Source organism: Macaca mulatta, chromosome 12, assembly GCF_049350105.2.
Source record: "Macaca mulatta isolate MMU2019108-1 chromosome 12, T2T-MMU8v2.0, whole genome shotgun sequence".
NCBI lineage: Eukaryota > Metazoa > Chordata > Mammalia > Primates > Cercopithecidae > Macaca > Macaca mulatta.
In genome coordinates this window covers 91,536,122-91,564,003 of record NC_133417.1, presented here as the reverse complement: position 1 = coordinate 91,564,003, position 27,882 = coordinate 91,536,122, and the positions used below count along the sequence as shown (strand labels likewise).

The following is a 27,882-nucleotide window of genomic DNA, read 5'->3' as shown; positions in this document are numbered from 1 at the left end:
CCAAAAAAACTGACCTTTTTGTTTTCAGCATTCTAGATTGAAATACCACATATAGTAGCAGAGTAATGAATGCTTTAACAGCATAGTAATCTACCAAATGTGTAACAATTCATTTAGTGAAAAAGGTTTAATTGGTTTTCTGTAACACTTTTTGAAGCAAAGTGCTAACATAAGCACCGCAGAACATCAGCACTGACTTATTCTATATGTACCCTGAAAACAGTGAAAGTAGGTCATAGCAGCTACTTCTCTACATGTACTTGATGTTCCAGAGTGGGTAGCCTGCTCCTTTTGCTTACTCCTGCTTCTTTGCATTTCTTTCTGCCTAGAATATCTCCACTCTTAACCCAGTCCTTCACCTCCAATTGCTGAAATGTGGCACATCCTTTAAAGTCTGCTGAAACTTCACCTCCTAAGTAAATCTTTCCCTATGCAGCATAATTAGATGAAAAAATAAAGGCAATAATAAATACTATGTAAATAATTAAAATAGGTGGAGCGGTCTCTGAGGAAATTAAATGAAAGCTGAAATCTGAATGACAAAGGGCCAGCCAAGTAGAAATCATAAAGAAAACTAATACAAGCAGAGGGAACACAAACACTAAGGTACTAACTGAAATGATTTGGAATGTGGAAGAGATAAAGACAAGCCTGGCTTTAGTATGTAAGATGGAGTGAGAGGAGACCAAAGACATAGCCAGTGACTTGTTTTTGGAGATGTTTTTAAGACAGTATGAGCTTTTCATACTTATTCAGACAGTGACAGAAAGCCACTTGACTGTTTTAATCAAGGTAAAATGCTCTGGTTCACTCTGGTCCTTCTTGCAGTTAGGGTAAGAGAAGCAGCAGCAGGATGAGAAGAGCCATTGCATTGGTCCAAGGAGGTAATGATGGTGGCTTGTTGCAGGGTAGAAATACTGGACATGTAGATCTACTGATAAATGTGAGATATATTTTTGAGACAGATTGTGAGTGCTCACTAGTGAATAGGGCGGAAAGCCAGGCCTCCTAATAAACTGGGAAATATATATATATACAAAAAATAGTTTTTTATTTGTTTTTCTTCTCTCATGGAAGGAAACAAGAGTCCTATTTTGGCCACGTTCATTTGGAAGCCAAATAGCTAGTCTGGAAATATGACTTAAAGGGTCCAGGGAGAATTAAAAGCTAGAGATATAGATTTGGGGATTATACTTACAGCCATAGGAGAGACTAGGAACCTCTAGGTAAAAGTTGTAGTTAGAAGAAGCAAAGGAAGTTAAATAGAGATCAAGGACACCCCAATATTTGGAAATTGAATGGAAGAGGAGCCATTAGAGGAGACTACCAAAGAGCAGCCTTAAGATAGGAGAAAAACCAGGAAAATACAGTTCACAGAAACCAAGAGAAGAAAAATTTAGTAAAAAAAAAAGGGATGTTGACCATTCTGAATAATGCTGAGAGTGCAAGAAAGATAAAAACAAATACCAGCAGAGAAAACAAAACATAATGGTATGTATGTATGTACATATGTATAAATGCTAGTGGATTTCAGTGACCTGAAAGTCAATGGTGACATAGGAAAGGGAATGTGAAGTAAAGAACTGGGATGGCTACCATAGAAAACATTTCAGAAAGTGTTTGAGAAGAGGAGCAGAGGAATGGACAGCGGCATAGGGGGAGATGAGGTGAAGGAAGGTTGTTACTTCTTTTTCTTTGTTCTGTATCCCACTTCAACATCATGTTGTATTTTCAAAGAGAGGAAGTGGCCGGGCTCGGTGGCTCACGCCTGTAATCCCAGCACTTTGGGAGGCCGAGGTGGGCAGATCACCTGAGGTCAGGAGTTAGAGACCAGCCTGGTCAACATGGCGAAACGTTGTCTCTACTAAAAATACAAAAATTAGTCAGGCGTGGTGGCAGATGCCTGTAATCCCAGCTACTTGGGAGGCTGCAGCAGGAGAAATGCTTGACCCTGGGAGGCGGAGGTTGCAGTGAGCCGAGATAGCACCACTACACTCCAGCCTGGGCGACAGAGCAAGACTCCATCTCGCGGGGGGAGTGGGGGGGATAAAAAAAAAAAAGGAGAGAGAAAGAGAGGAAGTAGTAAAGCATTTGTTAACCAAAGCCACACTATTCCTATACTTGGCTGGGTGGAAATAAACTGATAGGAACTATCAAGTGGGGCAGGTAAAACAAAGTAGGAATGAGGGTGAAAAGAAGTGAAAGCCTGTTGAAGAAGGGCAAGAGAGATGGCCTCTTTGGACACAGTGGCATTTGATCAGAGCTGTCTTATGTTGTTATACCCTGCACCCTTGAGCATACTGAATTCTACTATCAGCCTGAAAATATAAAACCTCCTGTGTCTCTACATAAACTGACTAAACTCACCTGTGAGTAAATATCCAGAAGACTTACCAAAATTTTATCTTGTTTCGACCTCACAGATGCTCCAAACCACTGGTGGGACTTAAATTCCAATGGATCATCCTTGGCATAATCTCTATTGCCTAAAAAAGAATATTGTGAGTAGTAAGACCCAAAATATACTGTTCTTAATAAAACAGTTTATTTTTATCCAGCCAGGTTGAGAAATAGTACACCTTTGATTAATCAAATACTCCACTGGTTATTTTTCTCATATACACTTTATACACATTAGAGACTTTCAACTAATCAGAAACATAGAATACACGATAACCCAGAAGTGCCTCGGTATTATTATTAGTCCCATTAAGTATCATAATACACGATTGAAAAAGCAATTGTAAATAGTTTTCCAGTTGCTCAACTGTTAGATAATTAACCATTAAACAAATACATATGATCATCTATTCCCAGAAGTTCTTTCTGTGGGGCATAAAGATATTTATGAAAATTAAATGGTATGAAACACTTTTGTGTAAAATGCTATAAAAGACAAGACTGAGACCTGTGCCTGTGACATAACAATGCAAGAATTAGAATCCAGGAAACTTGATTTGGTTGGTAGAAAAAAGAGTTCAATACGGCACAATACAATCAAACACTTATTTTCATTACTTCAGTCCTCACTATTGAGAAAATTATTTCTGTACACTAAAACTCCAGTGTCAAAAACAAAATGATGCATTGGGATAGACCAAACATCACTATACTCTTAACAATACAAGTATACTTGCCTACAGCACACCTGGGATAGTACTCAAAAATGTCAATATCGTGGAAGACAAAATGAGTAGGAAACGCTTCTAGATTAAAAGAGACCACTAAGGCATGGCAACCAAATGTAAGATGTGATCTCTGATTGAATTTTATGTCCAAATAAGTTTTTTCAAAGTTACAAGGACTTTATTGGGATAAATGTGGAAATGTGAATTGTGAACTAGATAACAGTAATAATGTATAATTCAGCAACAATTACATTGTTACTATTAATATTACATTATTCATAATAATGATTCGTTTCTAATATGTGATGACTATATTGTAGTTACATAAGAAAATGTCCTAGTTTATAGGCGATACATGCTGAAGTATTTAGGGGTTAAGTGTAACAATGTCTGCAACAATGGGTGAAACTAGGTGAACAGTGTATTGTTCATTGTATTAATGAAATTCAAATTTTTACAGGTTTGAAAATTTTCAAAATAATATTTAAGACATAGTAATCAATAAGTACAAAATATATGTACAAGACCAATGGTACCTTCTCACCTTTTTAACACTTTATTGTATTTACTCTAACTATAAAAGTCTTATTCATTACAAAACAAACCAAAACATAAAACAAAGCCATATATAAAGATAAATGTAAATACCACAACCCCACTATAAAAAAATGACCACTGTTAACACATTACCATCTATCCTAAAGACTTGTTTCATGAATATATGCATGTTTTTATATGTAAAATAGATATTAAGTCAATATTTAAGATAACATTAAACTTATCATTATAACCCATAATAAGCCACTTATAAAGGCAGATCTATAATATCATTTTCATTGTTGTGTAGTATCCTATTATATAGCCACAGAATACTTTATTTAATCAATCCCCTACATCTCCCTCAATTTCAAATTTAGGAATATTTCTATTTTTGGAGGGCAGTAGTGTGATCACAGCTCACTGCAGCCTCAACCTCCTACGCTCAAGCGATCCTCCCACTTCAGCCTCTAGAGAAGCTGGGTCTACAGATGCATGCCACCATGCCTGGCTAATTTTTGTTCTTTCTATAGAAACAGGGTTTCATCATGTTGTCCAGGCTAGTCTTGACCACCTGAGCTCAAGGTCAACCTGCCTCAGCCTCCCAAACTGCTGAGATTACAGGTGTGAGCCACCATGCCTGGCTGATACACTTATTTTTATGTGAAATAATACTTTTATCCCTCATCCCCAGTCTCTGAAACAAGTCATGCTTATTCCCACCTGCAGGCATTTAGGTCTGAGGTCCTCTTGCCTAGAAACTTTATTCCCTACACTCTGGATGCAAATCCTAACTGAAAATTTAGGTGTGTTTCTCTATTCATTATGCTAACCCATGATGAAATGGTAGTCTGCCTCTTATGGAAACATTTATTTAACACAAGAGATAATCATAGGAGCAAGCAGTTATGGTAGAAAATAGTACAGGAACCCGTAGAGAGTTATAGGAAAGCGAGGGCACACAGTACAAGTGAGGAAATGTTTTCTGAGCCGAAAGAAAATCTTTTTTTTTCAAGATTATCCACAGAAGAGTGGATAATCTTGAATTTTTTAAGATAATTGTGAGTTGTTCACTGTAACTACAGAGAATGATCAGGAAGGCAATGGTTATCAAGAGCCTTTTCTTCTTTTACTTTTTTTTTTTGAGATAGAGTCTTGCTCTGTCACCCACGCTGGAGTATAGTGGTGTAATCTCAGCTCACTGCAACCTCCGCCTCCTGGGTACAAGCGATTCTCCTGCCTCAGCCTGCTGAGTAGTTGGGATTACAGGCGCCCGCCACCACGCCCAGCTAATTTTTTGTACTCTCAGTAGAGACAACGTTTCACCATGTCGGCCAGGCTGGTCTTCAACTCGTGACCTCAGGTGATCTGCCCACCTCAGTCTCCCAAAGTGCTGGAATTGCAGGCATGAGCCACCTTGCCTGGCCAAGAGCCTTTTTTTCTTAATCGATACATAATAATTTTACATATTCAAGGGGTACAAAGTGATGTTTCAATACATATAATCTATACTTATCAGGTCAGTGTTATCAGCAAGTTCATCATCTTGAATATTTAGTACTTTTTTTTGTTGGGAACATTCGATTCCTTCCTTCTACCTATTTGAAATTAGATAATACATTATTTTTAACTATAATAATCCTACAGTGGTAGAAAACACTAGAACTTACTCCTCCTATCCAGTTGTAATTTTGCCGCCATTCTCCCTACCTTTCCCAGCCTCTAGTATCTTCTACATTTTACTTCTATGACATCAACTTTTTCTTAGCTTCCACCGATGAGTGAAAACACACAGTGTTTAATTTTCTGTTCCTGGCTTATTTCACTTAACATAATACCCTCCCGTTTCATGCATGTTGCCATAAATGACAGGACTTCATTCTTTTCATGGCTGAAAACACACACACACACACACACACACACACACACACACACACACACTACATTTTTCCACTGTATATACATATTCCTGAACACAGACAGGAATATATATACATTTTATATATATATATATAAAATAATGTATACACACACACATATATATGTACACACCATGTTTTATCTATTCATCTGTTGTTAAACACCTGAACTGATTTCATATCTTGGTGATTGTGTACAGTGGTTCCAATAAACATGGGACACAGATGTCTGTTTGACATACTGATTTCCTTTCCTTTGGATAAATACCTAGTAGTGGGATAGCCAGATGATATGGTATTTCATTTGTAGTTTTAGAAGAACCTCCGTACTGTACTCCATAGTAGCTGTAGTAATTTACATTCCCACTTTTGTCAAGAGCGTTTATGCCATGCTAAGAATGGGCTTTATGGGATTTTTGAGTTGCCTTCTATGTTAAGTATTTTTTCTCAATTATTATATTCCTGAAAAGTGAAATTTATTCTTTATTAATGGTTATCCAATCTCTCCCTACCACTTTGAAAATTTACCTCCATGAATGTTTTTCTTAACAAATGTTACTTCTCTTTAAACTTGTATACGGTGGCACAAGATGCTGCTGGGCACTGTCAAGCAGCATAGGCCTGCATAGCTACCATGTTCTGTTTCCTATTTCTTTAAAAAAGTATCAAAAGCATCCCTTGCCATAACAGTTATGGATATCTGTCTTTGAGGACATCAGGGTTAGCTTAAGCTAGAAAATTCATGCAAAATCAGTACGAATTTGACATATCTTTTTGGAAACCAAAGTAGTCCAGTATAACTGGATATAATGCACTGGCATACACTGGCACCCAAAACTTAGTCCATGGTCTTCAAAAAGAAAAACATCATCCACTGCTTTCAATGCCTTCAGCTGCAACACAGTTACAACCTCATGTTACCATCTTTTTAAGAAGTTTGCTTATTAGGAAGTTTTTCTTTACTAATCAAAATTGTTTTTCTGGAGACCAAGTCTTAAAATCCTTGACTCAACATTACATAGAAGCTTCACCCAGAGGAAGTGTAAACAGAGTGGGTGAAGAGAAAGCAAAAGAAAGCCTGCTCTCCAGACAAACAGACAAGAAGTTCATTCATGACCTGGCTGAAACTGGCAGCTATCCTGAGGCACATGAGTGAAGTAAATATTCTGAATCACAGCCCTGAAGTCAGCATTTAGAATGATGTTGAACCTCCTCAGATGGCCTGGACTATGCTGACACACTTGAAAAGGAAACAGGACACAGACAACCACAGAAACTCAAAGGCTGGAAGAAATGCTTTCGCAGGCAACAGCCAAGAGTACCAAGATTTCTGTCCATAATCACAAAAGCCATTGGAAGATTAGCTCTGTTCACCCAGATAAATAAAAAAGAAAAAAGAGTATCTCACACAATAAAATAATTTTATTTAATTATCTAAATAAATAAAAGTATTTAAATAAATCTTAAATATCATTTATTTAATAATCTTTAAATCTCTCTAATAAAGTTCAGAAGAAATTGCTCTGTATTATGTAAATTAACATACAGCTCTGTCCTACCACTTTCAAAAATACAGAGGAAAATTTTGCTAGAGAAACTTGAAATTAATAAGCAAGTAAATCACTAGAGACTGGAAAATTTCATGTCTGTTTTGCCAGGTTTTCAAACTTGTCATTTGCATTTTATCAAACTCCCATGACTGCATGCTTGAGGACAGAAGCAAATGAGAAAAGCAGATTGCCGTAGCTTTTGACTCTACTCCTTATTAGCAGCCAACTCTTTTCCCTGGTGTTTCCAAAGGCACTGTCAACACATTCGGCATTCGACTTGCTGGACAATTATGGGCAGTGCTTATTTTTAAGATACAATTACCTTCTTACCCTAAGCAAAATGTTTTGTTTCTTCTTTTCATACCAAAAGAACATCCCTTGGAACAAGATTATGTCACCTTTTTGTGAAAAGGCCAAAGTGAACAAGAATGCTAAAGCATTAGAAAAGCAAGAGAGTAAACTTCCATTTTGAAGCTAAATGCGGTTTTAGTCACTTGGCTCCTATTCATTACTATGACTTGTATGAATAATGAAATAATTCAGGTCCTTAACTTACTTTTTGCTAAAACAAATGAACAAAAAAAGTAAAAAGAAAAAAAAGGCTATTAAAACAATACCACCCTGCATTCATAGACAATTCACAGACTTTCTTAAGCAGCTTTTTACTTTAAACATCACTTGCTTAGTTGTACTTCCTGTAACAAATTTGCTAGGAAAAAAATCTCCCAATAAAGCATGCTTATTTATTATGTAAAAATGGACAGGTTAGTGGAAATCTCTTTGATTATCCATTTATTTATTTAAATAAATGATAAATCATGGGTACCTCCTATGTCTCTATGCTAGTAATATAGCATTAAATGAGACAGATAAGTCTTTGCTTTTGAAGGAGAAAAGCAATACATAATTATATAAAATATTTTCAGAGAGCCATAAGTACCATAAGAGAAATTTGAGAGAAAATGATTTGGAGGTCAGACAACTACTGTTATCATGCATTTATTTGTAACTCAATGCTATTTTGAAATAATGTATTCCATTGATTCAGAGCTGCAAATATTCAGATACTAGCATGCCTAAAATCTGAATGTGTACAATAGTCAATGGTGATGTATTTATAATGGTGACACTTTTAGTATTTTTAGTAGTACATAAATAGTACATCAAAGGCACCTTTACATTCACAGTCAACTGATTTTTGACAAAGATGCCAATGCCAAGCAAATTCAGTGGCAAAGAAATAGTCTTTTCAACAAATGGTGCTGGGACAACTAGATACCCATATACAAAAAAATTAATTTGGAACCATACCTCAAACCGTACCAGAAAATTAACTCAACACAGATCACAGGCATTTTTAAATGTAAGAGCTAAAACTATATAACTCTTAAAATAAAACAAGGAAATAAATCTTCATGAACTCGGGTTAGGCAATGATTTAGAAAACCAACCGCATAGTGATAAAACAGTAGATATATCAGCCAATTAAAATTAAAAATTTTTGTGCTTCAAAAACACCATTTAAAAAGTAAAAAGACAACTCTCAAAATTGGGGAAATTACTTGCTTATCAAATACTGGATTAAAAAAAATGTATCCTAAATAATATGAAAAAAAAAAAACTCCTACAACTCAGTAAGACAAACAACCAAATTAAAACCAAGCAAAGAATTTGAATAGATGTTTCTCCAAAGAAGAAATAACAGCCAGTAAGCACAAGAAAAGATGTTCAACATTATTCATCATCAGGTAAATGCAAATCAAAACCACAATAAAATATGGCTTCACATTCATTAGGATGGTTATTATAATATAAAAAAGACAGAATATGAGTGTCCATACGGATATGGAGACACTGAAACCCTCATACATTTCTAATAGAAATGTAAAATGGTACAGCCACTTTTGAAAATAGTTTGACAATTTTTTAAAAAGGTAAATGTAGATTACCATATGACGCAGCAATTCCACTCCTAGACATCTATCCAAGAGAAAGGAAAACATATGTCCACACAAAGATTTGCACATGAATGTTCAGAGTAGCATTATTCATAATAGCCAAGAAGCAGAAAACACTCAAATGTGCATCTACTGGTGTAAACAAAATGTTTATTCATTCAGTTGAATACTGTTAGGCATAAAAACGGAATGTAGCACTGATACATGCTATAATATGAATATCTATGTATCACATAATTCCGTTTATATAAAATATTCAAAACCAAAATATGTAGACACAGAAAGTAAATTAATAGCTGCTTAGGGCAGGAGGTACAAATGGGGACAGACTGATGTTGGACACATTTCTTTTTAAGGTAATGGAGATGCTGTGGAATTAGGCTGTAGTAATAGCTATAAAACTCTATAAATATAGTAAAAATTCATTGAATTAAACACTTAAAACACGTCAATGTTATGGTAAATTATATCTCAATAAAGCTGTTTTTAAAAATGACAAATTTGTCAGGAGAAAAAGTACCTGTGGCATTGAACAGAAATGTGTGTGTGTGTGTGTGTGTGTGCGCGCGTGCGCGCGCATGAAATGACTTTTTCAAAATTAATTAAAAATAGATGTGTCAGGAGAGTAATAGACCAAGAATAAAAATGAATAATATAATAGATCAAGAATGAAAATGGATAATAGAAAACAAAATTTAAAAACCCAGAAAGAGCTAATAAGCCTATGAAAAAAGACTCAAGCTTACCAGAAATAACAGAAATGAATATTAAAATAAGACATATGTTTCACCTGTCAGGCAAAGGAAGATAGTATTAAATTTGGTTCAAATATTGCTTGTGTCAGTATTGTCCTATTTGGCAAAGATGTATCAGAAATCCTGAAACACACACTGCTATGACTTCTACATTTATTTTTAAAAAATTAACTAAAAGAAATTTGGTAATACAAACTAAGACTAATAAGCACGTCAAAGGTTTGTTATAAAACAACAGAATGTCCAACAGAATAGGAGACAGAGTAAATAATAACTTTATGTATTTTGCATATTTACACACAGAAACACACACACACAGAATATACACAGGCCATAAGGCACATGCACAAATACACACACAAAAGTATATCCTATGGCCACTGGCTTCCTGAGTGGTGGGATTTAAGTAGGTCTGGTTTTCTCATATTTTCATCAATGGATGTGCATTATTTATAAAATGTTTTAAAGGTTTTCAAAAAAAGTAGTGTGGATAAGTATCCTTCAATCCTCATATACAAAAGCTTAGTTTGACGCTCCTACATCCCCTCTTAATTAACTTTATGTTTACATTTTCATCTCACACATGTAAAGGAGTTTTAGTTCATAAAATTCAAGAAAAAATTTTAATTACACAAGCTCTTCTTTCTTTAAGCATTAACGTTCCTAGGAACCTCTTCCTTCTTTTTTTAAGCATTAACCTTCCTAGGAACCTCTATTCTATGTTATAGAATCAAACTATTAGAGTAGAATATTGCATAAAATAACTAATTAAAAAATAAAAATTCTAGATAACTACTGAAGACTAAAATGGTGGTTAATGATTTCGTTGATTTAGTAAGGAAATACAGTTTGTTAATTTATTTAAGAAACTCTGACAGACAGTAGGTAGTGATAAGATATTAGAACAGTACTAATAATGAAAGGACAATTTGCTTTATAAACTTCCAAAGTGTCTTCAAATGTCTCTTGAAGCTTACCTGTACTGTCTTAAAATGGCCAAGAGACCAAGGTCCCCAAATCCAAAGTGTTTGAAAAATAAATCATTTATATATACACAAAACTGAGTTCTGCAGCCATAATCCATGGACATGTCAAAGTGTTACTAATTTATACAAAACCATCCAGAAACATCTTTTACATAAAATAAGACACAGCTGTTTCCCAAACATAAACAAAAAGAGTCAGAAAAGCAGAACCAGAAGAAAACAGGAATGAAGCTCATTTCACTGGGATTGGTATTCATTGAGTTAGTCAGTTATTACTGCCACAGCCAATAAAGAATCAAAATCTCCCTCTTCTTCCATGAGCAATTCCGACGGTCCTGCTGGAGTGCAGCACAAAGAATACAGGCCTTTTGAAAACACTCACTGCTTTATCAATGCTGGTTTGTTTCCTTCTAGTCATGAGAAGGAAATGATCCTGAAAGCATCTAACATTTTAAGACAAAAACTCTTTACTGGGAATTAAAAAAAAAAAAAAAGCCAATCCTATGTTAAGTCCTAAAGAACGGGTTGAATCAGGTCAAAGTGAGCAGGGAAAGGAAGAGCCTTTAAAAGAGCTTGTGAGTTTGGTTTCAGTAAAACGCTGAAAACATTAAAATACTGACTAACTGTATGACTGAGAGTCAATTAGTAATAAACGAATTCGACTACAAGATTTCTAAAGTGCTTACCAGCTCTCTGTGTAATTCTGTAACGGAATAACAGATTTTATCAGGAGAAATATTTTTATTTTTAAAAATTCCTTGGTATAAATTTGTTTTGTATTAACAAGGGAAGGGAAACTACTTTTCTTTTTAACTTTTTAGAGTACAGGACAGCTGCAACTGTAGAAATACCTAGACACAACTCTGGAAGACAGAAAATTCACCAATAGGAGGAAGTAAAACTTAAAGGAGGTTAGTTTAGGGTCTGCCTGAGTGTTTTAATTGCAACTAGATGGAAACTGTACTGCACAAGCTAGAAAACAGCTAAATGTTTTAAAAACCTAGTTATACCCAGAAAATATTCCACAGCATTTTTCTTGACCATAGAACTGGCATAGCCAAGGTTTACTCTCAACCTACGGCCAGGCCCTTCTAGGAACAAATGGCAAGCATTACAGCAAGCTGTTTTGGGCAGGAAAAATAGTAATCTGACCTATGCCCTTCGGTATGACAGAAATAGTTAGTGGTAGCTGACATCCATTCGCTGTATTTGGAATATAAAGGTAGGAGCTTCTCCTTTAAAAAAACAAACAAATAAAAAACAACAACCACCACAAAAAAAACATACTTAACAAATAGGTAGGTAAGCCTGCATTTCTAAGCAAAAAGACTTTCATACGGTGGTGAAACATGGTTTCTTTTCTCAAAGCACATTAGCAGTCTATCTTTTTGGGAGAAAAAAAAACACACACACACACATTACTAAGAAACATGGCCAAGGATCAGTCTATCAGTAACATCTGCTTCCCTAGAAAAGGAAAACATGTTATAAGAGGATTTTCTCAAATGTCACAATAACAGAAGTTAAAATGCAAACCAAGCTATAATCAATTTAAGAAATATCCACAATTATCTTTATTTCTTTCCTTTTCCATACTTATTTAGTTCCCTACAGTTCTAGTATGGGCACAACACAAACAATCCTTTCTTCACCTGTATAATGCTTTCTTGTTTACAAAGTATTGAAAGTAATGACAAGAATGGCAATTACTTTTGCACCAACCTAATACCTTCATAGACATTGTTTTTTTTAAAAAAAAAAAAATCAGATATGGGGTCTCATTATATTGCCCAGGCTGGTCTCAAACTCCTGGACTCAAGCAATCCTCCTGCCTCCGCCTCCCGAAGTGCTGGGATTACAGGCATGAGCCACCAGGCCACCATGCTTGACTAATATTATCTCATTTGATCTACATGGCAACCCTGAGAGGTAGGTATTATGCTTATTTGACAAATGAGGAAATTGCGGATGGTGCTTGCCCAGGGTCATAGTTAATAGGCATCAGAGTCTGAATCTGAGCCTACATCTTCTAAATCTAGTTTGAATTCTTTATAACCAAAGCTGCCAAGGGAAAAAGAACAAGAGAGACAGCAATGCCTACTTATATAAGCATGGTTCTTGTCTTAGCATAGCTTGCAGTATAACCAATATCAGTTGTGGCTTACAGCTGTAATCCTAGCACTTTGGGAGGCTGAGATGGGAGGATCGCTTGAGGCCAGGAGTTTGAGACCAGGCTGGTCTAACATAGGAAGACCCCATCTCTCTTTTTTAAAGAAAAAAGAAAACAAATAATTTAAAAAGAAAATACATAAAAGGTCACCGTGGTAGGCAGAATAATATCCCTGAGATATTCAACTTCTAATTCCCAGAAACTGACACATAAATATGTGACCTTACAAGGCAAAAAGGACTTTGCAGAAGTGATCAAATTAAGGACCTTGAAATAAGAAGTAAGTCTGGATTATCTGGGTGGACCCATTAAAATCACAAGGGTTGCGGGGGTGGGGGGCAGTAGGGTCAATGTTCAAGTAATACAGCATGAGAACGAACCCAGTAGCTATTGCTGGCTTTGAAGATAAGGGAAGGAACCACAAGACAAAGAATACGAATGGCTCTACCAGCTGGAAATGGAGAGGAAACAGTTTCTCACCTTGATTTAGCCCGGTGAATCCATTTTGGACATCTGACCTCCAGAACTAAAGATAACAAATTTGTTATCTTTGGTAACTTATGACAACAGCAACAGGAAACTAATGTGGCCATGAAGGCAAAACAGATAACAGACTACATGAACAGTCTAGGCTTGCTACATGAATAGTCTCAATATTGTTTTGCATAGCAATCTATTACAGTTTGGAATAACTTTACTACTGAAAATACATAGATCATTAATCCCTAAACTAAATCATACAATTAATCTTTTCTTCAGTTCTGCTTTTCCACATCCACTTGTGAGTTTTCCACGTATCAATCATCTTAGACTAAAACAAAGAAATCATACCCCCAAATAACTGTTTCATTTTCACTAATTCTATAACATATCAAAGTTCACATTATTCTTTCAATTTAGGGGGAAAAACCTATTCCGTCATTATGAAGACCCTATTTAAAACTCTATAAATTATGAAGAGTCACTGGATGAAAAGGTTTAAAAATCCAAGAGGGCAACTGCTATTTCCAAAGCAAGTTGTAATATTTCAATCATTGCATAAACATATAAAATAAGAAAATTTTTAAAACATCTTAGTTGTGGCTTTGTTTATATATTCTATCAAGCAAATACGGCGGAAAAAGAAAAATAAAGATGACAAGCCAGAGTGAAGATCTTGAAAGAAAACTAACAGGGTAGCACATTTTGGAAATAAATTTTGCAAATCTAAATTTTGGACTAAGGTTTCCTTTAGCTCCTGAAGGCTCACTAAAGCACAGACATTATTCAAAAATCAAAGCAGCAAGTAACTTTTCCATCCTGGATTGCACCTTCTACTAAATTAAACTTCGTATCATGAAACTCCACATTTTTTAAAGTCATGTCTATAATATTTTGAATATATGTATATGATAATATTCATTATTTCATGTAACTTCTATCATTTTACCAAAAAAGTGACTAGGAAAATTAATAAAATGGGTACTGAACGTATTAGTTCATCTGCAGTGTTCATGTGAAATTTACAAGGAACCAGAAATTCAAGATGTCCCTATGGAGCTCTAGATCCTTCTATCTCTAATATAATACTCTATGTGCATTAAGATTTAAAGGTAAATTTATTTGGCTAGACCTTTAGAGTATATTTTTAAAAACTCATTTATATCTTTCCTCAGCTATTTCCAGTTTTATTCCTCATCATGCCCTCAACACCATAACCCCACCACCACACACATATAACCCTTATGCCCACATACATATACATACATGTAGGACACATGGAATTACTTGATTTTCAGTCACTAACTCCTTTTACTAAGCATACACATACTGTTTTCTCAAGCTGTAACCCTCTTTGACATCTAAGGAATTTCATCTCATTTTTCATTAGCTAGCTCAAATGTCACCAACTAATCTAGGAAGCCTTCTTCAAAGTCCCCAGGCAAAGTTAGATACTTTCCAGTTATGCCTCCTTTATTTTGGTATGAATCTATTTGCATCTGCTGTTCAGAATTACAGTAAAATAACTTTTAGACTAGTCTCTCAAATATATTTTTGAAAGCCTCTCTCTTATCCCCAACTCAAACCACCAAAATCATGCTACAGGATAGGAAAGAAAGCACATCAAAAGTGTCCATCTGTCCAAAAGCTAAAAAAGTTGTGTTATAATACCTTAAAAGCAAAATCCAGATTTTCTTAATTAGTTACTAGTGCATGTCTTAATGCATGTGACAAGCAACTTTTAACAGTTAAATGACCTTTATCTAGTATATAAATAGATAATTATATACTATATAATATCCAGGGACCTCACAGGTAAACACAAAGTAAAATCAGTTCATGAATTACTAATTAGCCCAACAGATAAACAGGGTTATTTGCAAAGGATGTTTCTTTCCCATTACCGTTTTCCAGTCAAAAGGAGAAAAAGGCACCCTCTTAATCCTATACCTTTTAGTTCCCTCTACAGCTCATAATCCTCTTAATCTTCTTAGTTGTGAAAGATAAGACAGGCTTTCCAGGTCTTTCACAGATATAAGACTTGGACTCACCCAAACAGACACTACTATAAAAGTTTTAAAACTCTAGCAAATGATGCAAAGATGGTTAAGAAATTATTCTCATGGTGCTATTCCACATTCAGCAACAGCAGTTCCAGCAACAATAAAATCCACCAGTTGTTCTTTTGTTAGCTTCTCTTGGTTCCTGCCTATTTTTTCAGATAACTGTGAAGTTATCAATATCCTTCCAATAAATTCTTGTTCTGTTAAATTTAGCTAGAGTCTATTTCTATTACTTTTCATGAAGAGTCCAAAACTTGCATGCAACACACACACAGGCAACCCACCATAGGGAAATGGAATAAATGGTGAGTGGAAATAAATGTGTTCCCTGCCTTTAGATAGCTTATAGTCTACTCAGGGAAACAAACATACTATAACATCAGTAAGAAAAAAAAAATCAACAAAAAATTCAGCTTAATAAAGAAAGGAAACTGTACTCAGTGCACTGAGACTACCAATATGGCAGAACCTGACCTAAAAGGCAAATGGGAGAGGAAAGGACCATTTTACAAAACATTACTTAATGCCAAGCATTTAGAGTATCTCCAAGCACTTTACCGTAAAATTGTTTATTGTGATTCTAGAGCTAGCTGAGGTTTGTTCTTTTTTGTAGGAAGGAATATAGTTACTATTCTGTTTTTTCAAAGGAGAAACAGACTATACAGCAACTTGCCTAGAATATTTCATATAGTTACAAACTTAAAATGTTGATGTAACAATCATCTGGGGCTTCTTACGTCTCAATTAAACTTTCAGACTCAGAAAACTACCAAAGGCCATATGCAGCACCAGTCTATTTACAAGGATATAAGACAGAACCACAGCTTTCCAGCAGGACAGAACCAGACATACCTCTTTGGTGAGAATCCTTACATGAACTTTCCTATACAGCTGTCCACCCAGCTGTCCAGAGTACTTCTCTTTGCCCTGCCAGGTGACGGCTCAGATTTGAAGAAACAAAACCTGGTAGACACAGGAGTCATTCGGGCTTCAAATCCTCTTGTCCCCACAGAAATGACATCTTTTGCAACAACTCTATAGCCATAGCTTCCAGAGTCGCCACAAAACACATGCCAGTTTTAAATCACTATACTCAAGGAACCCCAAAGCTATGATACCCCTATCAGGTACTTAGTCTATTTATACTTTCTCCCAATCCAAATGCAACTTAACATCTGGGGCCATTTTTAGCATAAGCAATGATACCTAGTCATTTAGTCACTCAGATACTCAGTAAGTCAGACTAGAAACTTAAAGGAAGACCAAACTGGCATGCAGAATAGAAAGTGGTTTTAATAACCATTTTCCAGCAGCTGATTATTGATAATATTCCATTTTAATATCCCTATATGTGTTATTCAGTTTAGTTTCCATGATGCTATGGTAACAAGCATCCCCCAAATCTCAAGTAGTTAAAAATAACAATAGTTTTTTTTTGTACACACACATATGAGTAAGAGTCTAATCTTTATGTCTTCCTTACTACAGGCCTCAGGTTGACAGAAGTTCTACCATTTAAACTATCACTACTCACTATGCCATCTGGGAAGGGGCAGAATAATGCCCCAGCTCTTAAACCCTGCCACCCAGAAATGACACGATTCTGCTCATGTTTTATGGGCCAGAAAAAGTCACATGGGCATACCAAAGTTCTTCCCAGAAGTTTAAAAAAATGTGAATAACGACAAAGTGTTGTAATGTCTCCCACATCATACAATTACAGCTAATTTTCTTGAGACTATTTCATAAAGTAAATTATTTCCCAAATATTAAAAACATGAGGACAGGGCACTTTTAAGCATTAAAATCTGTTCTGGGCTCAGAAACACAAGAAAGTAAATAAACTAACCAATTTATACTCTTCATGATCACCCCTGGAATGTATTATACAACAGAGAATGGCAGGTAATTTTCCCAAGGTAATGTTAGAAAAAAATGACAGAGGCTAGATTTGAGCCCATGTCTGTTTAACTACAAGGCCTATTCCTTTTCATGACACCATGAGGTATAACAAATAATGGAGAGATGAAAAAGAGTCAAAGAGGAAAGCCCACAATAGTATCAAGAAGTTTAGGAGGGATAAAAGAATGTGATCATGTCAAGCAGACAAAGAGCAGAAACTTTAAGGAGGGAATGGCCAATGGGGTGATTGTAAAAGAGCAGTCCAAAGAGATGAGGGACCATAACCATCCACTGAAGCCAGCAAATAGGCTGCTGCTAACAATCGCAGCTAGAATCACTGCTGGGTTGGGTCGGTGCCACAACCCAACAGTGATTCTATTGGGTTGAAGCATGGAAAGTGATGAAGACACAATATGTATTCAAAAATCATGGATGTAAAGGAAAGAAAAGAGAAAGATATGACTAAGAAAAGATACATCTCCAAGGGAAAACAGTTTTTGATTAGTTTTTCAGGTAAAAACACTTTAAAGATACTTCAAAATTGGGGAAGAAAGGAAAAGGGAGAATGCAGCAGGGATACAGAAGCAAATGAAGGAATAGGGAGGGTCTCTAAGAAGGCAAAAGGGAGGAATAGCAACTTGAAACAGCTCATGTTTACTGAGCCATTTCAGTATGCCAATCCCTGTCCTAAGCACTTAAAAAGTCTTCACTTATATGTAAATTAACTCATTTGGTGTAATCCACACCTATGGAGCAGGTTGATGAGAATACTCTACTAGGGAGAAGAGGGTAACCTAATAGTAACCTGTATAACATCAACAGCTGGTAACTGGCAGAACCAGAGTTTGAGCCCCAGGGAGGTTGCCTTCAGAAACCCCACATATCTGCTCAGCCTCTGTCTCCCTTGAATAATAAAAAAGAGAAAAGACATTTGTATTGTAGAGATGCTTATATGTTTGGTCTAGGATGGGATGAAGAGTACTTGGGAGAGAGACATAAAGAAAGTTTAGCAGGATGCTATAAGCTATAAGCATTTCTTCCTTGAAACTCAATACAATATGGTTTAATGTGGCTGTTTTAGATATACATTTTCTTGACTGGGTTATTTAAATCTATGTTGTCCTCTTACATTCAAATAAACACTATTTGAATAAAAATACTAACGTAAAAAAATTAAGTCTTAATTTCTTTTCCACTGGGGAGGTCTCAGAAGTTATACAAAAGGATTACAAAAATATCATAAACAGGGACAAAAGATACACATATACATAAGAATATATGTATTATACATATAAATATATTTTATATATGTATGTACATCTATGACAACTAAAGGACTTTATTTATTTCCTTACTATACAAAAACTTCTTATCGTACATTCATCTCTTCAATTTATTGGGCACTAACTTGTGCCGGGCACCAGACAATGTTCTAGGCCCTGGAGTTTCAGCAATGAACAAAGATAAAAAACTGTCCTCATGGAACTTACATTCTAATTGAGGGAAAGAGACAGTCACTAAAAATAAATAAATAACATATAACAATGTAAGCACTACTGGGAAACATAGAGAAGAGGATGGAAGTACAAGGTGAGAAGGGGGAGTTGCAATTTTAAGTAAGATGGTCAGGGCATCACTGAGAAGATCATATTTGAGCCATTCTCAAAATGATGGTGAAGCAGATACTCAGTGAACATTTAGGGAAAGAATGTCCCGGCAGGAAACACAGCCCAGGTAAGGGTGAGGTGGGAAAGTGTCTACTGTTTATGAGGCACAGAACAGCACAGAGAATCAAAGGGAGGAAGCGGAGTGAGCTCATTGTTTTAATCCCCTGGTCATTTGGGGCTGGCTCTTGCCCTCTGAAAAAAGCCATAGCTCCTGTCACGTTGCTCTCTATACCTAGTATTCTGTTTTCAGATTCTGGTAACCACTGCCTTCAGGCCTAGAGGCCACATTTTAACTAGTGCTGATATACAATCAATCCCCAGGTACCTGCACAGTCCTCTGTAAATAGTCAAATTACCCCAATTTAAATGTGCCATCTCGTTGCTGGCAGTGCCTTAATTAAAAAATCTAGGACAATAGTCCAGATGGGAGACAATGGAGCTTGGACCAGGATATTAGCAGTGGACTGATGAGAAACAGTTACATTTTGACCTACTGAAAGATGCAATGTCAAACATGGCTCCAGATTCTGGACTAAACACTGAAAGGATGGAGTGCCATAAACTGAGATTCATTTATTGAAATCACAAATTAACAGAAAATATGTACAAATATACTAAAAGTAGCTCACAGGAAAAGGGATACTGAAGGCTTACCAACAAATATGAAGACATTCAGTCTTACTAGTAATTAAAGAAATGCAAATTACCATAACAGATACTATTTCCTCCTACAAAACTGACAAAGATTTAAAAATACGGTAATAAATGAGGTTGCCATGGGTTTCAAAACATAACTGGAGGGGTGTAAACTTCTGTGAGGGAAAGTTTATAATACCTAACAAAACTTTAAATATACATATCCAAAGATCTCCTTTATCATACAGATATATTCACATATTTGTACAAATACTTGTGTATAACATTTTCACTACAGCAGTGTTCATAATAAAAGACTGGAAATAATCGAAGTATCCACTAGTAGAACATATAATTTAAGCAAACAAGGTATACATATACAATATAATAGTATCAGTGATTTACAAAATATGAGGTAAATTCATATACCGATAAGGAAAGATCTACAAGAGATTTCTACTGTTAGAACAGTGCGGGGAGGCATCAGATTTTTGAGTTGCCTTTCCTTCAAGGATGCATACATATATAGACATAAGAAAATTCTAGAAGGATAAATGAAATTGTTAAGAGTGATTGCCTCAGGCTGAGCACAGTAGGCCACACCTGTAGTCTCAGCACTTCGGGAGGTTGAGGGGGGCAGACTGCTTGAGCCCAGATGTTTTGAGACCAGCCTGGGCAATATGGCAAAACCCCATCTCTTTAAAAAAAAATACATAAAAACTAGCCGGGCTGGTGGCACACCTCTGTAGTCCCAACTCCTTGTGGGGCTGAGGTGGGAAGATCACTTGAGCCTGGGAGGCGGAGGCTGCAATGAGCCATGATCACACCACTGCACTCCAGCCCAAGTGACAGAGCGAGACTCTATCTCAAAAAAAAAAAAGTGATTGTCTCTGAGAAGACTGATGTGAGTGAATGTTTCATTGTACATGCTTTGAGACTGTTTAAAATTTGTTTTACCATGTGCACATATTATTTTCAATAAACAAAAAATTATCTGAAGCAATAAATTATCCTGCAATACACAAAAACCTACGGTGTTAAGTATAGAAACATCTGAACAGTTCGACCTATCAAAATCTAAACTGTGGTTTCGTTTTATTAGTTCTCATATTTTGTTAGACAATAAATGCCCTAAAACCATCATATTCTGAGTCACAGGTATTTCTCCATTTATGGTAAAATTGAGCCTTTTTACAAACTCTTGGAGTTTTCCAAGTATTAGCCATATATGGAAAAATACAACAGAGTTTAATGTAGATAATTTTAAATGGAAAAAAAAAAAAACCCAAAAACATGTGCATGTGATCTGGTTCCCATTAACAGCTGGCTTAATGACTAACAATCATTTTGGCACTGATCACAATGTCAAATGGAACAGTCCACATCATGATTCCTGTTTCACTGACATATTTCCCAGAATCAATATATTTTAGTACTGGCAGGAAATAACAATATGGAAAAAGGGATTAATTTTGTGTAGGTTTATCTTAAAGCACTCTGTCAAAGCCAGCAAATCAGAATCAATAAAAAATTTTGTAAGACTATTATGCTAGAAGAATGTCACACTATTTCCTTAATGATTATATAAGATTTCACAAATATAAATAAATATACCAATATAAATGTGTACAGAATTCTGCATATTTTATTTCACTGGTAAAAATGTAAAACTTATTTCTCATCTTTCGCATGCTATTTTTCTCCTTGCTCCCACAATCCTGACACTGAAATTTGTCCCTAAGATAAAATTCTCCTGTTATCAGAACCATAACATATAATTTTCCCAACAAAGCCTTGATAAGTGTTGTTTACGGCACCTAAGTCTACTTGAATGCAAAAGATTCCTCAACTGCTTTTTTTTTTTTTTCTTGAGATGGAGTCTCCCTCTGTCGTCCAGGCTGGAGTGCAGTGGCGTGATCTCAGCTCACTGTAACTTCCACCTCCCAGGTTCAAGAGATTCTCTTACCTCAGCCTCCTGAGTAGCTGGGATTACAGACGTGCACCACACCCAGCTAATTTTTGTATTTTTAGTAGAGACAGGGTTTCAACATGTTGCTGAGGCTGGTCTGGAACTCCTGACCTTGTGATCCCCCCGCCTCAGCCTCCCGAAGTGCTGGGATTACAGGCGTGAGCCACCACGCCTGGCCTCCTCAACTGCTTTTTATAGCACAGCCCAAGGCTTGGATATATTCATGATCTGAGATTTGGTCTTCTATAATAATCACTGAATCATGCTTCACTTTGGTTGACAGAGAAGCAGCAAAAAAGTCTTTCTGTGCCTATGAGCTCCCGATTCTCAGAAAAAGTAAAAAAAATCTTAATAGATTCATCCCAAATTTCTGTGGGTTGATACTATCAGTTTATGGCAGAAGACATCTGAACCAAAGGAAATACAATGTAATTTTAATACTTTCATCTACCAAAAAAATTGTAGGAAAAAATCATGTAATAAATCGTTTGTCTTTACATAATTTTCCCTGTGGGTCTGAGGCGCGTATAGATATTATTGTATTAAATGGCTACATTTAAACCAATTGCTAGAAAAAAATCAAATGAAATCAATGAAAAGAAAATTGTGCATCAATATTTACCTGTTGCATCAAATTCAATTGGCTGGCACCGGCGGGTTGAAGACCAGTCACATTTGAGGACTTGCCCTCCTTCCACAATCCCAGGCTGGGTCGTGTTTGCTTTGGGAGCTCCCACGAGAAGAAACATGCGGCTAAAATACAAAAGGGGTAGACAAAAGTTTAAATGAAATAAAGCGTGAGCAATATCTTCTGATTTATGAGGAGCAACCATTCTCTTACCAACAAATCTTTTTTAAAACCATTTGCTGGCCGGGCGCGGTGGCTCAAGCCTGTAATCCCAGCACTTTGGGAGGCCGAGACGGTCAGATCACGAGGTCAGGAGATCGAGACCATCCTGGCTAACACGGTGAAACCCCGTCTCTACTAAAAAATACAAAAAACTAGCCGGGTGAGGTGGCGGGCGCCTGTAGTCCCAGCTACTCAGGAGGCTGAGGCAGGAGAATGGCGTGAACCCGGGAGGCGGAGCTTGCAGTGAGCTGAGATCCCGCCACTGCACTCCAGCCTGGGCAACAGAGTCAGACTCCATCTCAAAAAAAAAAAAAAAAAAAAAAACACAAAAAAAACCATTTGCTATTCACGGAGAGCATAATCTCCATTATTCATTTGGTATTCTCTTGCATGCATACATAATTTGATATCGTTTATTTTCCTAATAACTTTATAAGGCAAGTTCAGGGTTACATTCATTTAGGAATTTATGCAGGTCAATCATACACTTTAAATATGTACAGTTTATTGTATGTCAAATATCTCAGTAAAGCTGTTAAAAATGTATGCTCCCTACAGGCAGGAAAGTTTTGTTTTGGTGTTCTGGTGTGTGCGTGTGTGTGTGTGTGCGTGAGCGTGTGAGAATTGCTATGCATTTTCTATATCCTGAATGTTGAGCAAAAAATATAAATATAGTCTAAATAAATTATTCCTAAGTATAATTATAAATATTATTTTTCCATTTAGAAAAAATTATCTTGCATTAAAAATACTGCTGTAATTTTTATTTTATTCTACTTTTTTTTTTTTTTTAAGAGACAAGGTCTTGCTCTGTCACCTAGGCTGGAGTGCAATGGCACAATCATAACTCAGCTCAACTCCAACCTCCAACTCCTGGTTCAAGCAATCCTCCTGCCTCAGCCTCCTGAGTAGGTAGAACTACAGGCATATGCCACCATGCTCAGCTAATTTTTTAAAACATTTTTTGTAGGGGTGGGGTCTCACTACATTGCCGAGGCTTAATTTTTTTAATAGCTAACTATTTAATTTAAAAATTTCTTATCGCAAGATTAATCAAATCAATTCTTGGTCAAAGATTAGGACCACTATTCAATTCCTTTGTCATTAAGGTAAAATAAACCAAAGACACAATAATCAGGAGTAAAATTTTTAATTCTAAAGAGATCTTTTCTTTTGTTGTTTTCTATTCCTTCATAAAACACATGAATTGAGTGTTTCTTCTACATAAAGCAAGGTCCCGAGCACTAGAGATACCAGATGAAAAAACAACCTTGGTTCCTGGTTTTGTTTTTTTTTTATTTATTTTTTTTTTCATTTGTTTGTTTTTTTGAGACAGTCTTGCTCTTTTCACCCACGCTAGAATGCAATGGCATGATCTTGGCTCACTGTATCCTCCGCCTCCCTGGTTCAAGTGATTCTCCTGCCTCAGTCTCCTGAGTAGCTGGGATTACAGGCACCCACCACCACGCCTGCCTAATTTTTATATTTTTAGTAGAGACGGGGTTTCACCATATTGTGGTCAGGCTGGTCTCGAACTCCTGACCTCTGCCTGCCTTGGCCTCCCAAAGAGCTGGGATTACAGGCGTGAGCCACTGTGCTCAGCTGGTTCCTGCTCTTAATGGAGGAATTATCTTAAATTCTCTTAGAGGCAAAGGCAAGAAACTGTCAACAAATTACTATTACAAGTCCTACCACGTAAGCAAAAAATTAGCTGAGAGAGATTTTTGGGAATAGGGAGGGGGGATCTTCTTTAGACAGAGCAGTTATCTCCAAGGATGAGAGGGGAAAGATTTTCTCTAGGTAAAGGGAAGTCTCTCTAAGGAAATCGTCTTTAAAGAATGGGGAAGAAAGTCCTCTTTTAGATAAAGTAGACTGAGAAGTTATTTCTAAGGAACTCACCACAACATTAAGATGCACAGGATCAGAGGGAGGGTGCCTAGGAGCATTTGTGTATTGAGGATGGAGGGGAGTGGGGAGTGGGGATGAGGGAAGTGGAATGAAAAGATGGAGGGAATACGCAAGGCAGAAGTAGAAAGACCCGGGCAAGAAAGAACCTTCAGGAGCTACGAAGAAATGTATGGCTGAAGGAGAGGGCAAGCCAGGAGTGGCACAAGATAAGGTCAAGGAACCTGGCAATAGCTAAGTCAAACAGGGCCTTTTGGCCATGGTTAAACTTTGTTTTATCCAAGGTTCATTTGAAGACATCGAGTTTTTTAAGGAGAAGAATGAAATCATCTACTAAAGAAAACTAAATTTTATGCCTTATGGGGAAAGCATTAAGGGAGAGGGAGAAAAAAATGGAACAAGGAAAGCAAAGGGCTGACCACAACTCAGGGAGCAGATGAGCGTGATCTGCAGTAGGAGGGTGGGTGGAGAGACAGATGACAGATGGAAAAAAACATCTGGAGTAGAACAGCAATAGCTGGAGGCCTGAATATGAGAGAAAAGACATTTAAGAATGCCACCTAGGTTTCCTTCTTGCGTGCATTGATGGGAGAAAAGCCTAGAGAGCAGAGAAGCAGAAGGCAGATTAAGTACTTACAGGAGTTCAAGACTAGCCTAGGCAACATAGTAAGACCCTCATCTCTACAAAGAATAAAATAATTCACTGGGTGTGGTGGCATGCACCTGTGGTCCCAACTTTGGGGGTGGAGCTGGGGTCCTGAGACAGGAGGACGGCTTGAGTCCCCGACATTGAGGCTGAAGTGAGCTGTGATTACAAGTGCTAGAAAGTAAGCAAACAGCCTGGGTGAAACGGCGAGTCCCTGTCTCAAGAAATAAAATAAAATAAGTATTTACAGAAAAACCATGAATTCTATTATCAATATGTTTGTTTGAGATATCTGTGAGTTATCCAATTGTAGTCTGAAACCCTGTCTGACAGTATGCTGTATCAGAACACAGATGGGGGAATTCAGCCAGGTAAAACAGGATACAGGTAGACAAAAACAATCCTAAAATGCTATCACCATAACAATTTTATTTCATTAAATACTAAGTCACTTAAATTATCCTGGCAAAGGAAACATTTACAATTGCTTTTCACCTTTTTGTGAAATTAGAACGAATGTACATCTTAAATATGGAATGCATTCATTTGAACTCTTAAAATCAATTTGTTATTCTGGATAGTAGCTGCCAAATCTCATCTACACTAGACAAAAGCTGGCTGTACGAATTGCAGGGTTACAAAGAATCCCGTTTTCTGACACTTATCTTAAAAATCCACAAATTCAAAATAAAGATGTAACTCCCAACCAAACCACGCCCTGTTTAATAGAGCTTCATGCAGTCATATTTGGCATCAGTAAAAGACCAATGTTGGCTCTCTCCTATCACAGCAAAATGATTCCGGGTAGAAAATGAACTTAGTTTTCATTCAGCAAAAATCTTTTATAAGAAAAAAAGAGGTTGGGCACAGTGGCTCACGCCTGTAATCTCAACACTTTGGGCGGCTGAGGCAGGTGGATCACTTGAGGTCAGGAGTTCGAGACCAACGTGGCAAAACCCCATCTCTACTAAAAATTTTAAAAAATTAGCCAGGCATGGTGGCATGAGCCTGTAATCCCAGCTACTAAGGAGGCTGAGGCAGGAGAATCGCTTGAACCCAGGAGGTGGAAGTTGCAGTGAGCCAAGATGGCACCACTGCAGTCCAGCAGCCTGGGCAACAGAGGAAAACTCTGTCTCAAAAAAAAAAAAAGGCTACAAGTAAGAGAGTCCCTACCTCCCATAACTAAGAGAGCAGCTCGTCATCAAAACCCCATTGGTTCTTTATCTAGAGCAGAGCTGGCTAACACAGTGAAACTTTGTGTGTGTGTGTGTGTGTGTGTGTGTGTATGTAAACTATAATATGTAAATTTATTACATACACAATTTTTTAACAGGTTTAAAATTTGACCTCAAAATCACACAACTACCCCTTTTCATCAGAATTAAATGATTTTTGAGTGCATACTAGAGCAAAAGAACAGTTCAGATAAGTTTGCTTTTCAGGGTCAATATCTTGAATAGTGCTTGCTTGGGTCATTGCCACAGTAGTCCTAAGGAGAGTAATATAAGCACAGGTATGTACACGTTCTTAAGTGTTGTGGATAATACCAGGTTCTAGGTCAGGACAGGAAAACTGGTTCTCAGGCTTTGCCTGGAAACCTACAAGCAAAAATCACTTCTGGATTGTCTTCAAATAGTACCTTACAGCAGTGGTTCCCAACTTTTTCTTCCCCAGACATAGAGGGGGATGCTTTCAGGATAAAACTGTCCAACTCAGGTCATCAGGCATTAGATTCTCATAAGAAGCATGTAACCTAGATCCCTTGCATGCACACTTCACAACAGGGTTCACACAATAGTGTTTGCTCCTATGAGAATCTAATGCCACCGCTGATCTGACAGGAGGCAGAGCTCAGGTGGTAATGCTCACTTTCCTGCTGTGCAACATGGTCCCTAACAGGCTGTAGGCCAGTACTCGTCCATGGCCCGAGGGCTGGGGATCCCTGTCTTACAATATCTTTTATAATTTTTTGGTCAAAACTATTCTGCCTATCTTATGATAAATTGCCTCTTTGAATGCAGGGTACTCTAATTCATCTTTTGAGCCTGCCACATAAGAACTCAAGAAAAGTTTAAATGGACAGTGGTGTAGCAAAGTCAATTCAATAGCTATGTCTCAATCTTAAAGTAGCCATATATAAATAAGTCATTTCCACTATGTCTGAACCCCTCAAAAATGCAGAAAGCATCTTCTATTAAACATCCAATTATTTAAATTACCCTTAAAACAATTTCCTTATGTAACATCTCTACTTAATTTTGGGTTTCAGATACTTTCTTTACTTGGCACTATAAGACAGAGAGAGTTGGAAAGTTATTAGAAGGCCTTCAACAAAGACAGAGAAAAAGAGCCCGGTAGGAGAGTTCTCTGAATGAAAACAGCACTCTACTGGCAGCACATAGTTTGAGTTCCTTGGATAAGACCAGGAACAAGCCTGTTGCTTTTCATCAGGCTATTTGCACATTTTAGGCACGAAATGATGGTACTCAGGTGTACAAATATGGATGTTCATTAAGTTTTCCTAAGCATACCTTCATGTGCAGACTTGCACACTGGTGAAATGCCACAGAAATGGCAGAATAATATAAAAGGAATGTGTCAATATTTACATGCTAAATTTGTGAGGGAAAAAAGCAGAGGAATGAAGTTTTTCATCCAAAATGCCATCTCGATATGAAACTTATCATTAAGATATTTACATTTTTTAAAGAGAACAATGAAGAGATGGAGAAAGCAAAATTATCTTAGACATATGTTAAAG

At 36.7% G+C, this 27,882-nt stretch overlaps 1 protein-coding gene across 3 annotated transcripts in view; it reads right to left on the bottom strand.

Moving 5' to 3' along the window:
• Positions 1-27,882, bottom strand: part of ITGAV (integrin subunit alpha V) — a 91,319-nt gene that overhangs the window by 56,751 nt on the left and 6,686 nt on the right. For all 3 annotated transcript variants that reach the window (XM_015110495.3, XM_077956458.1, NM_001265953.1), the window contains 2 exon segments: positions 22,343-22,473; positions 2,395-2,486 (listed from right to left, as the gene is read on the bottom strand). In XM_015110495.3, coding sequence (XP_014965981.1) covers positions 2,395-2,486; positions 22,343-22,473 — 223 coding nt within the window.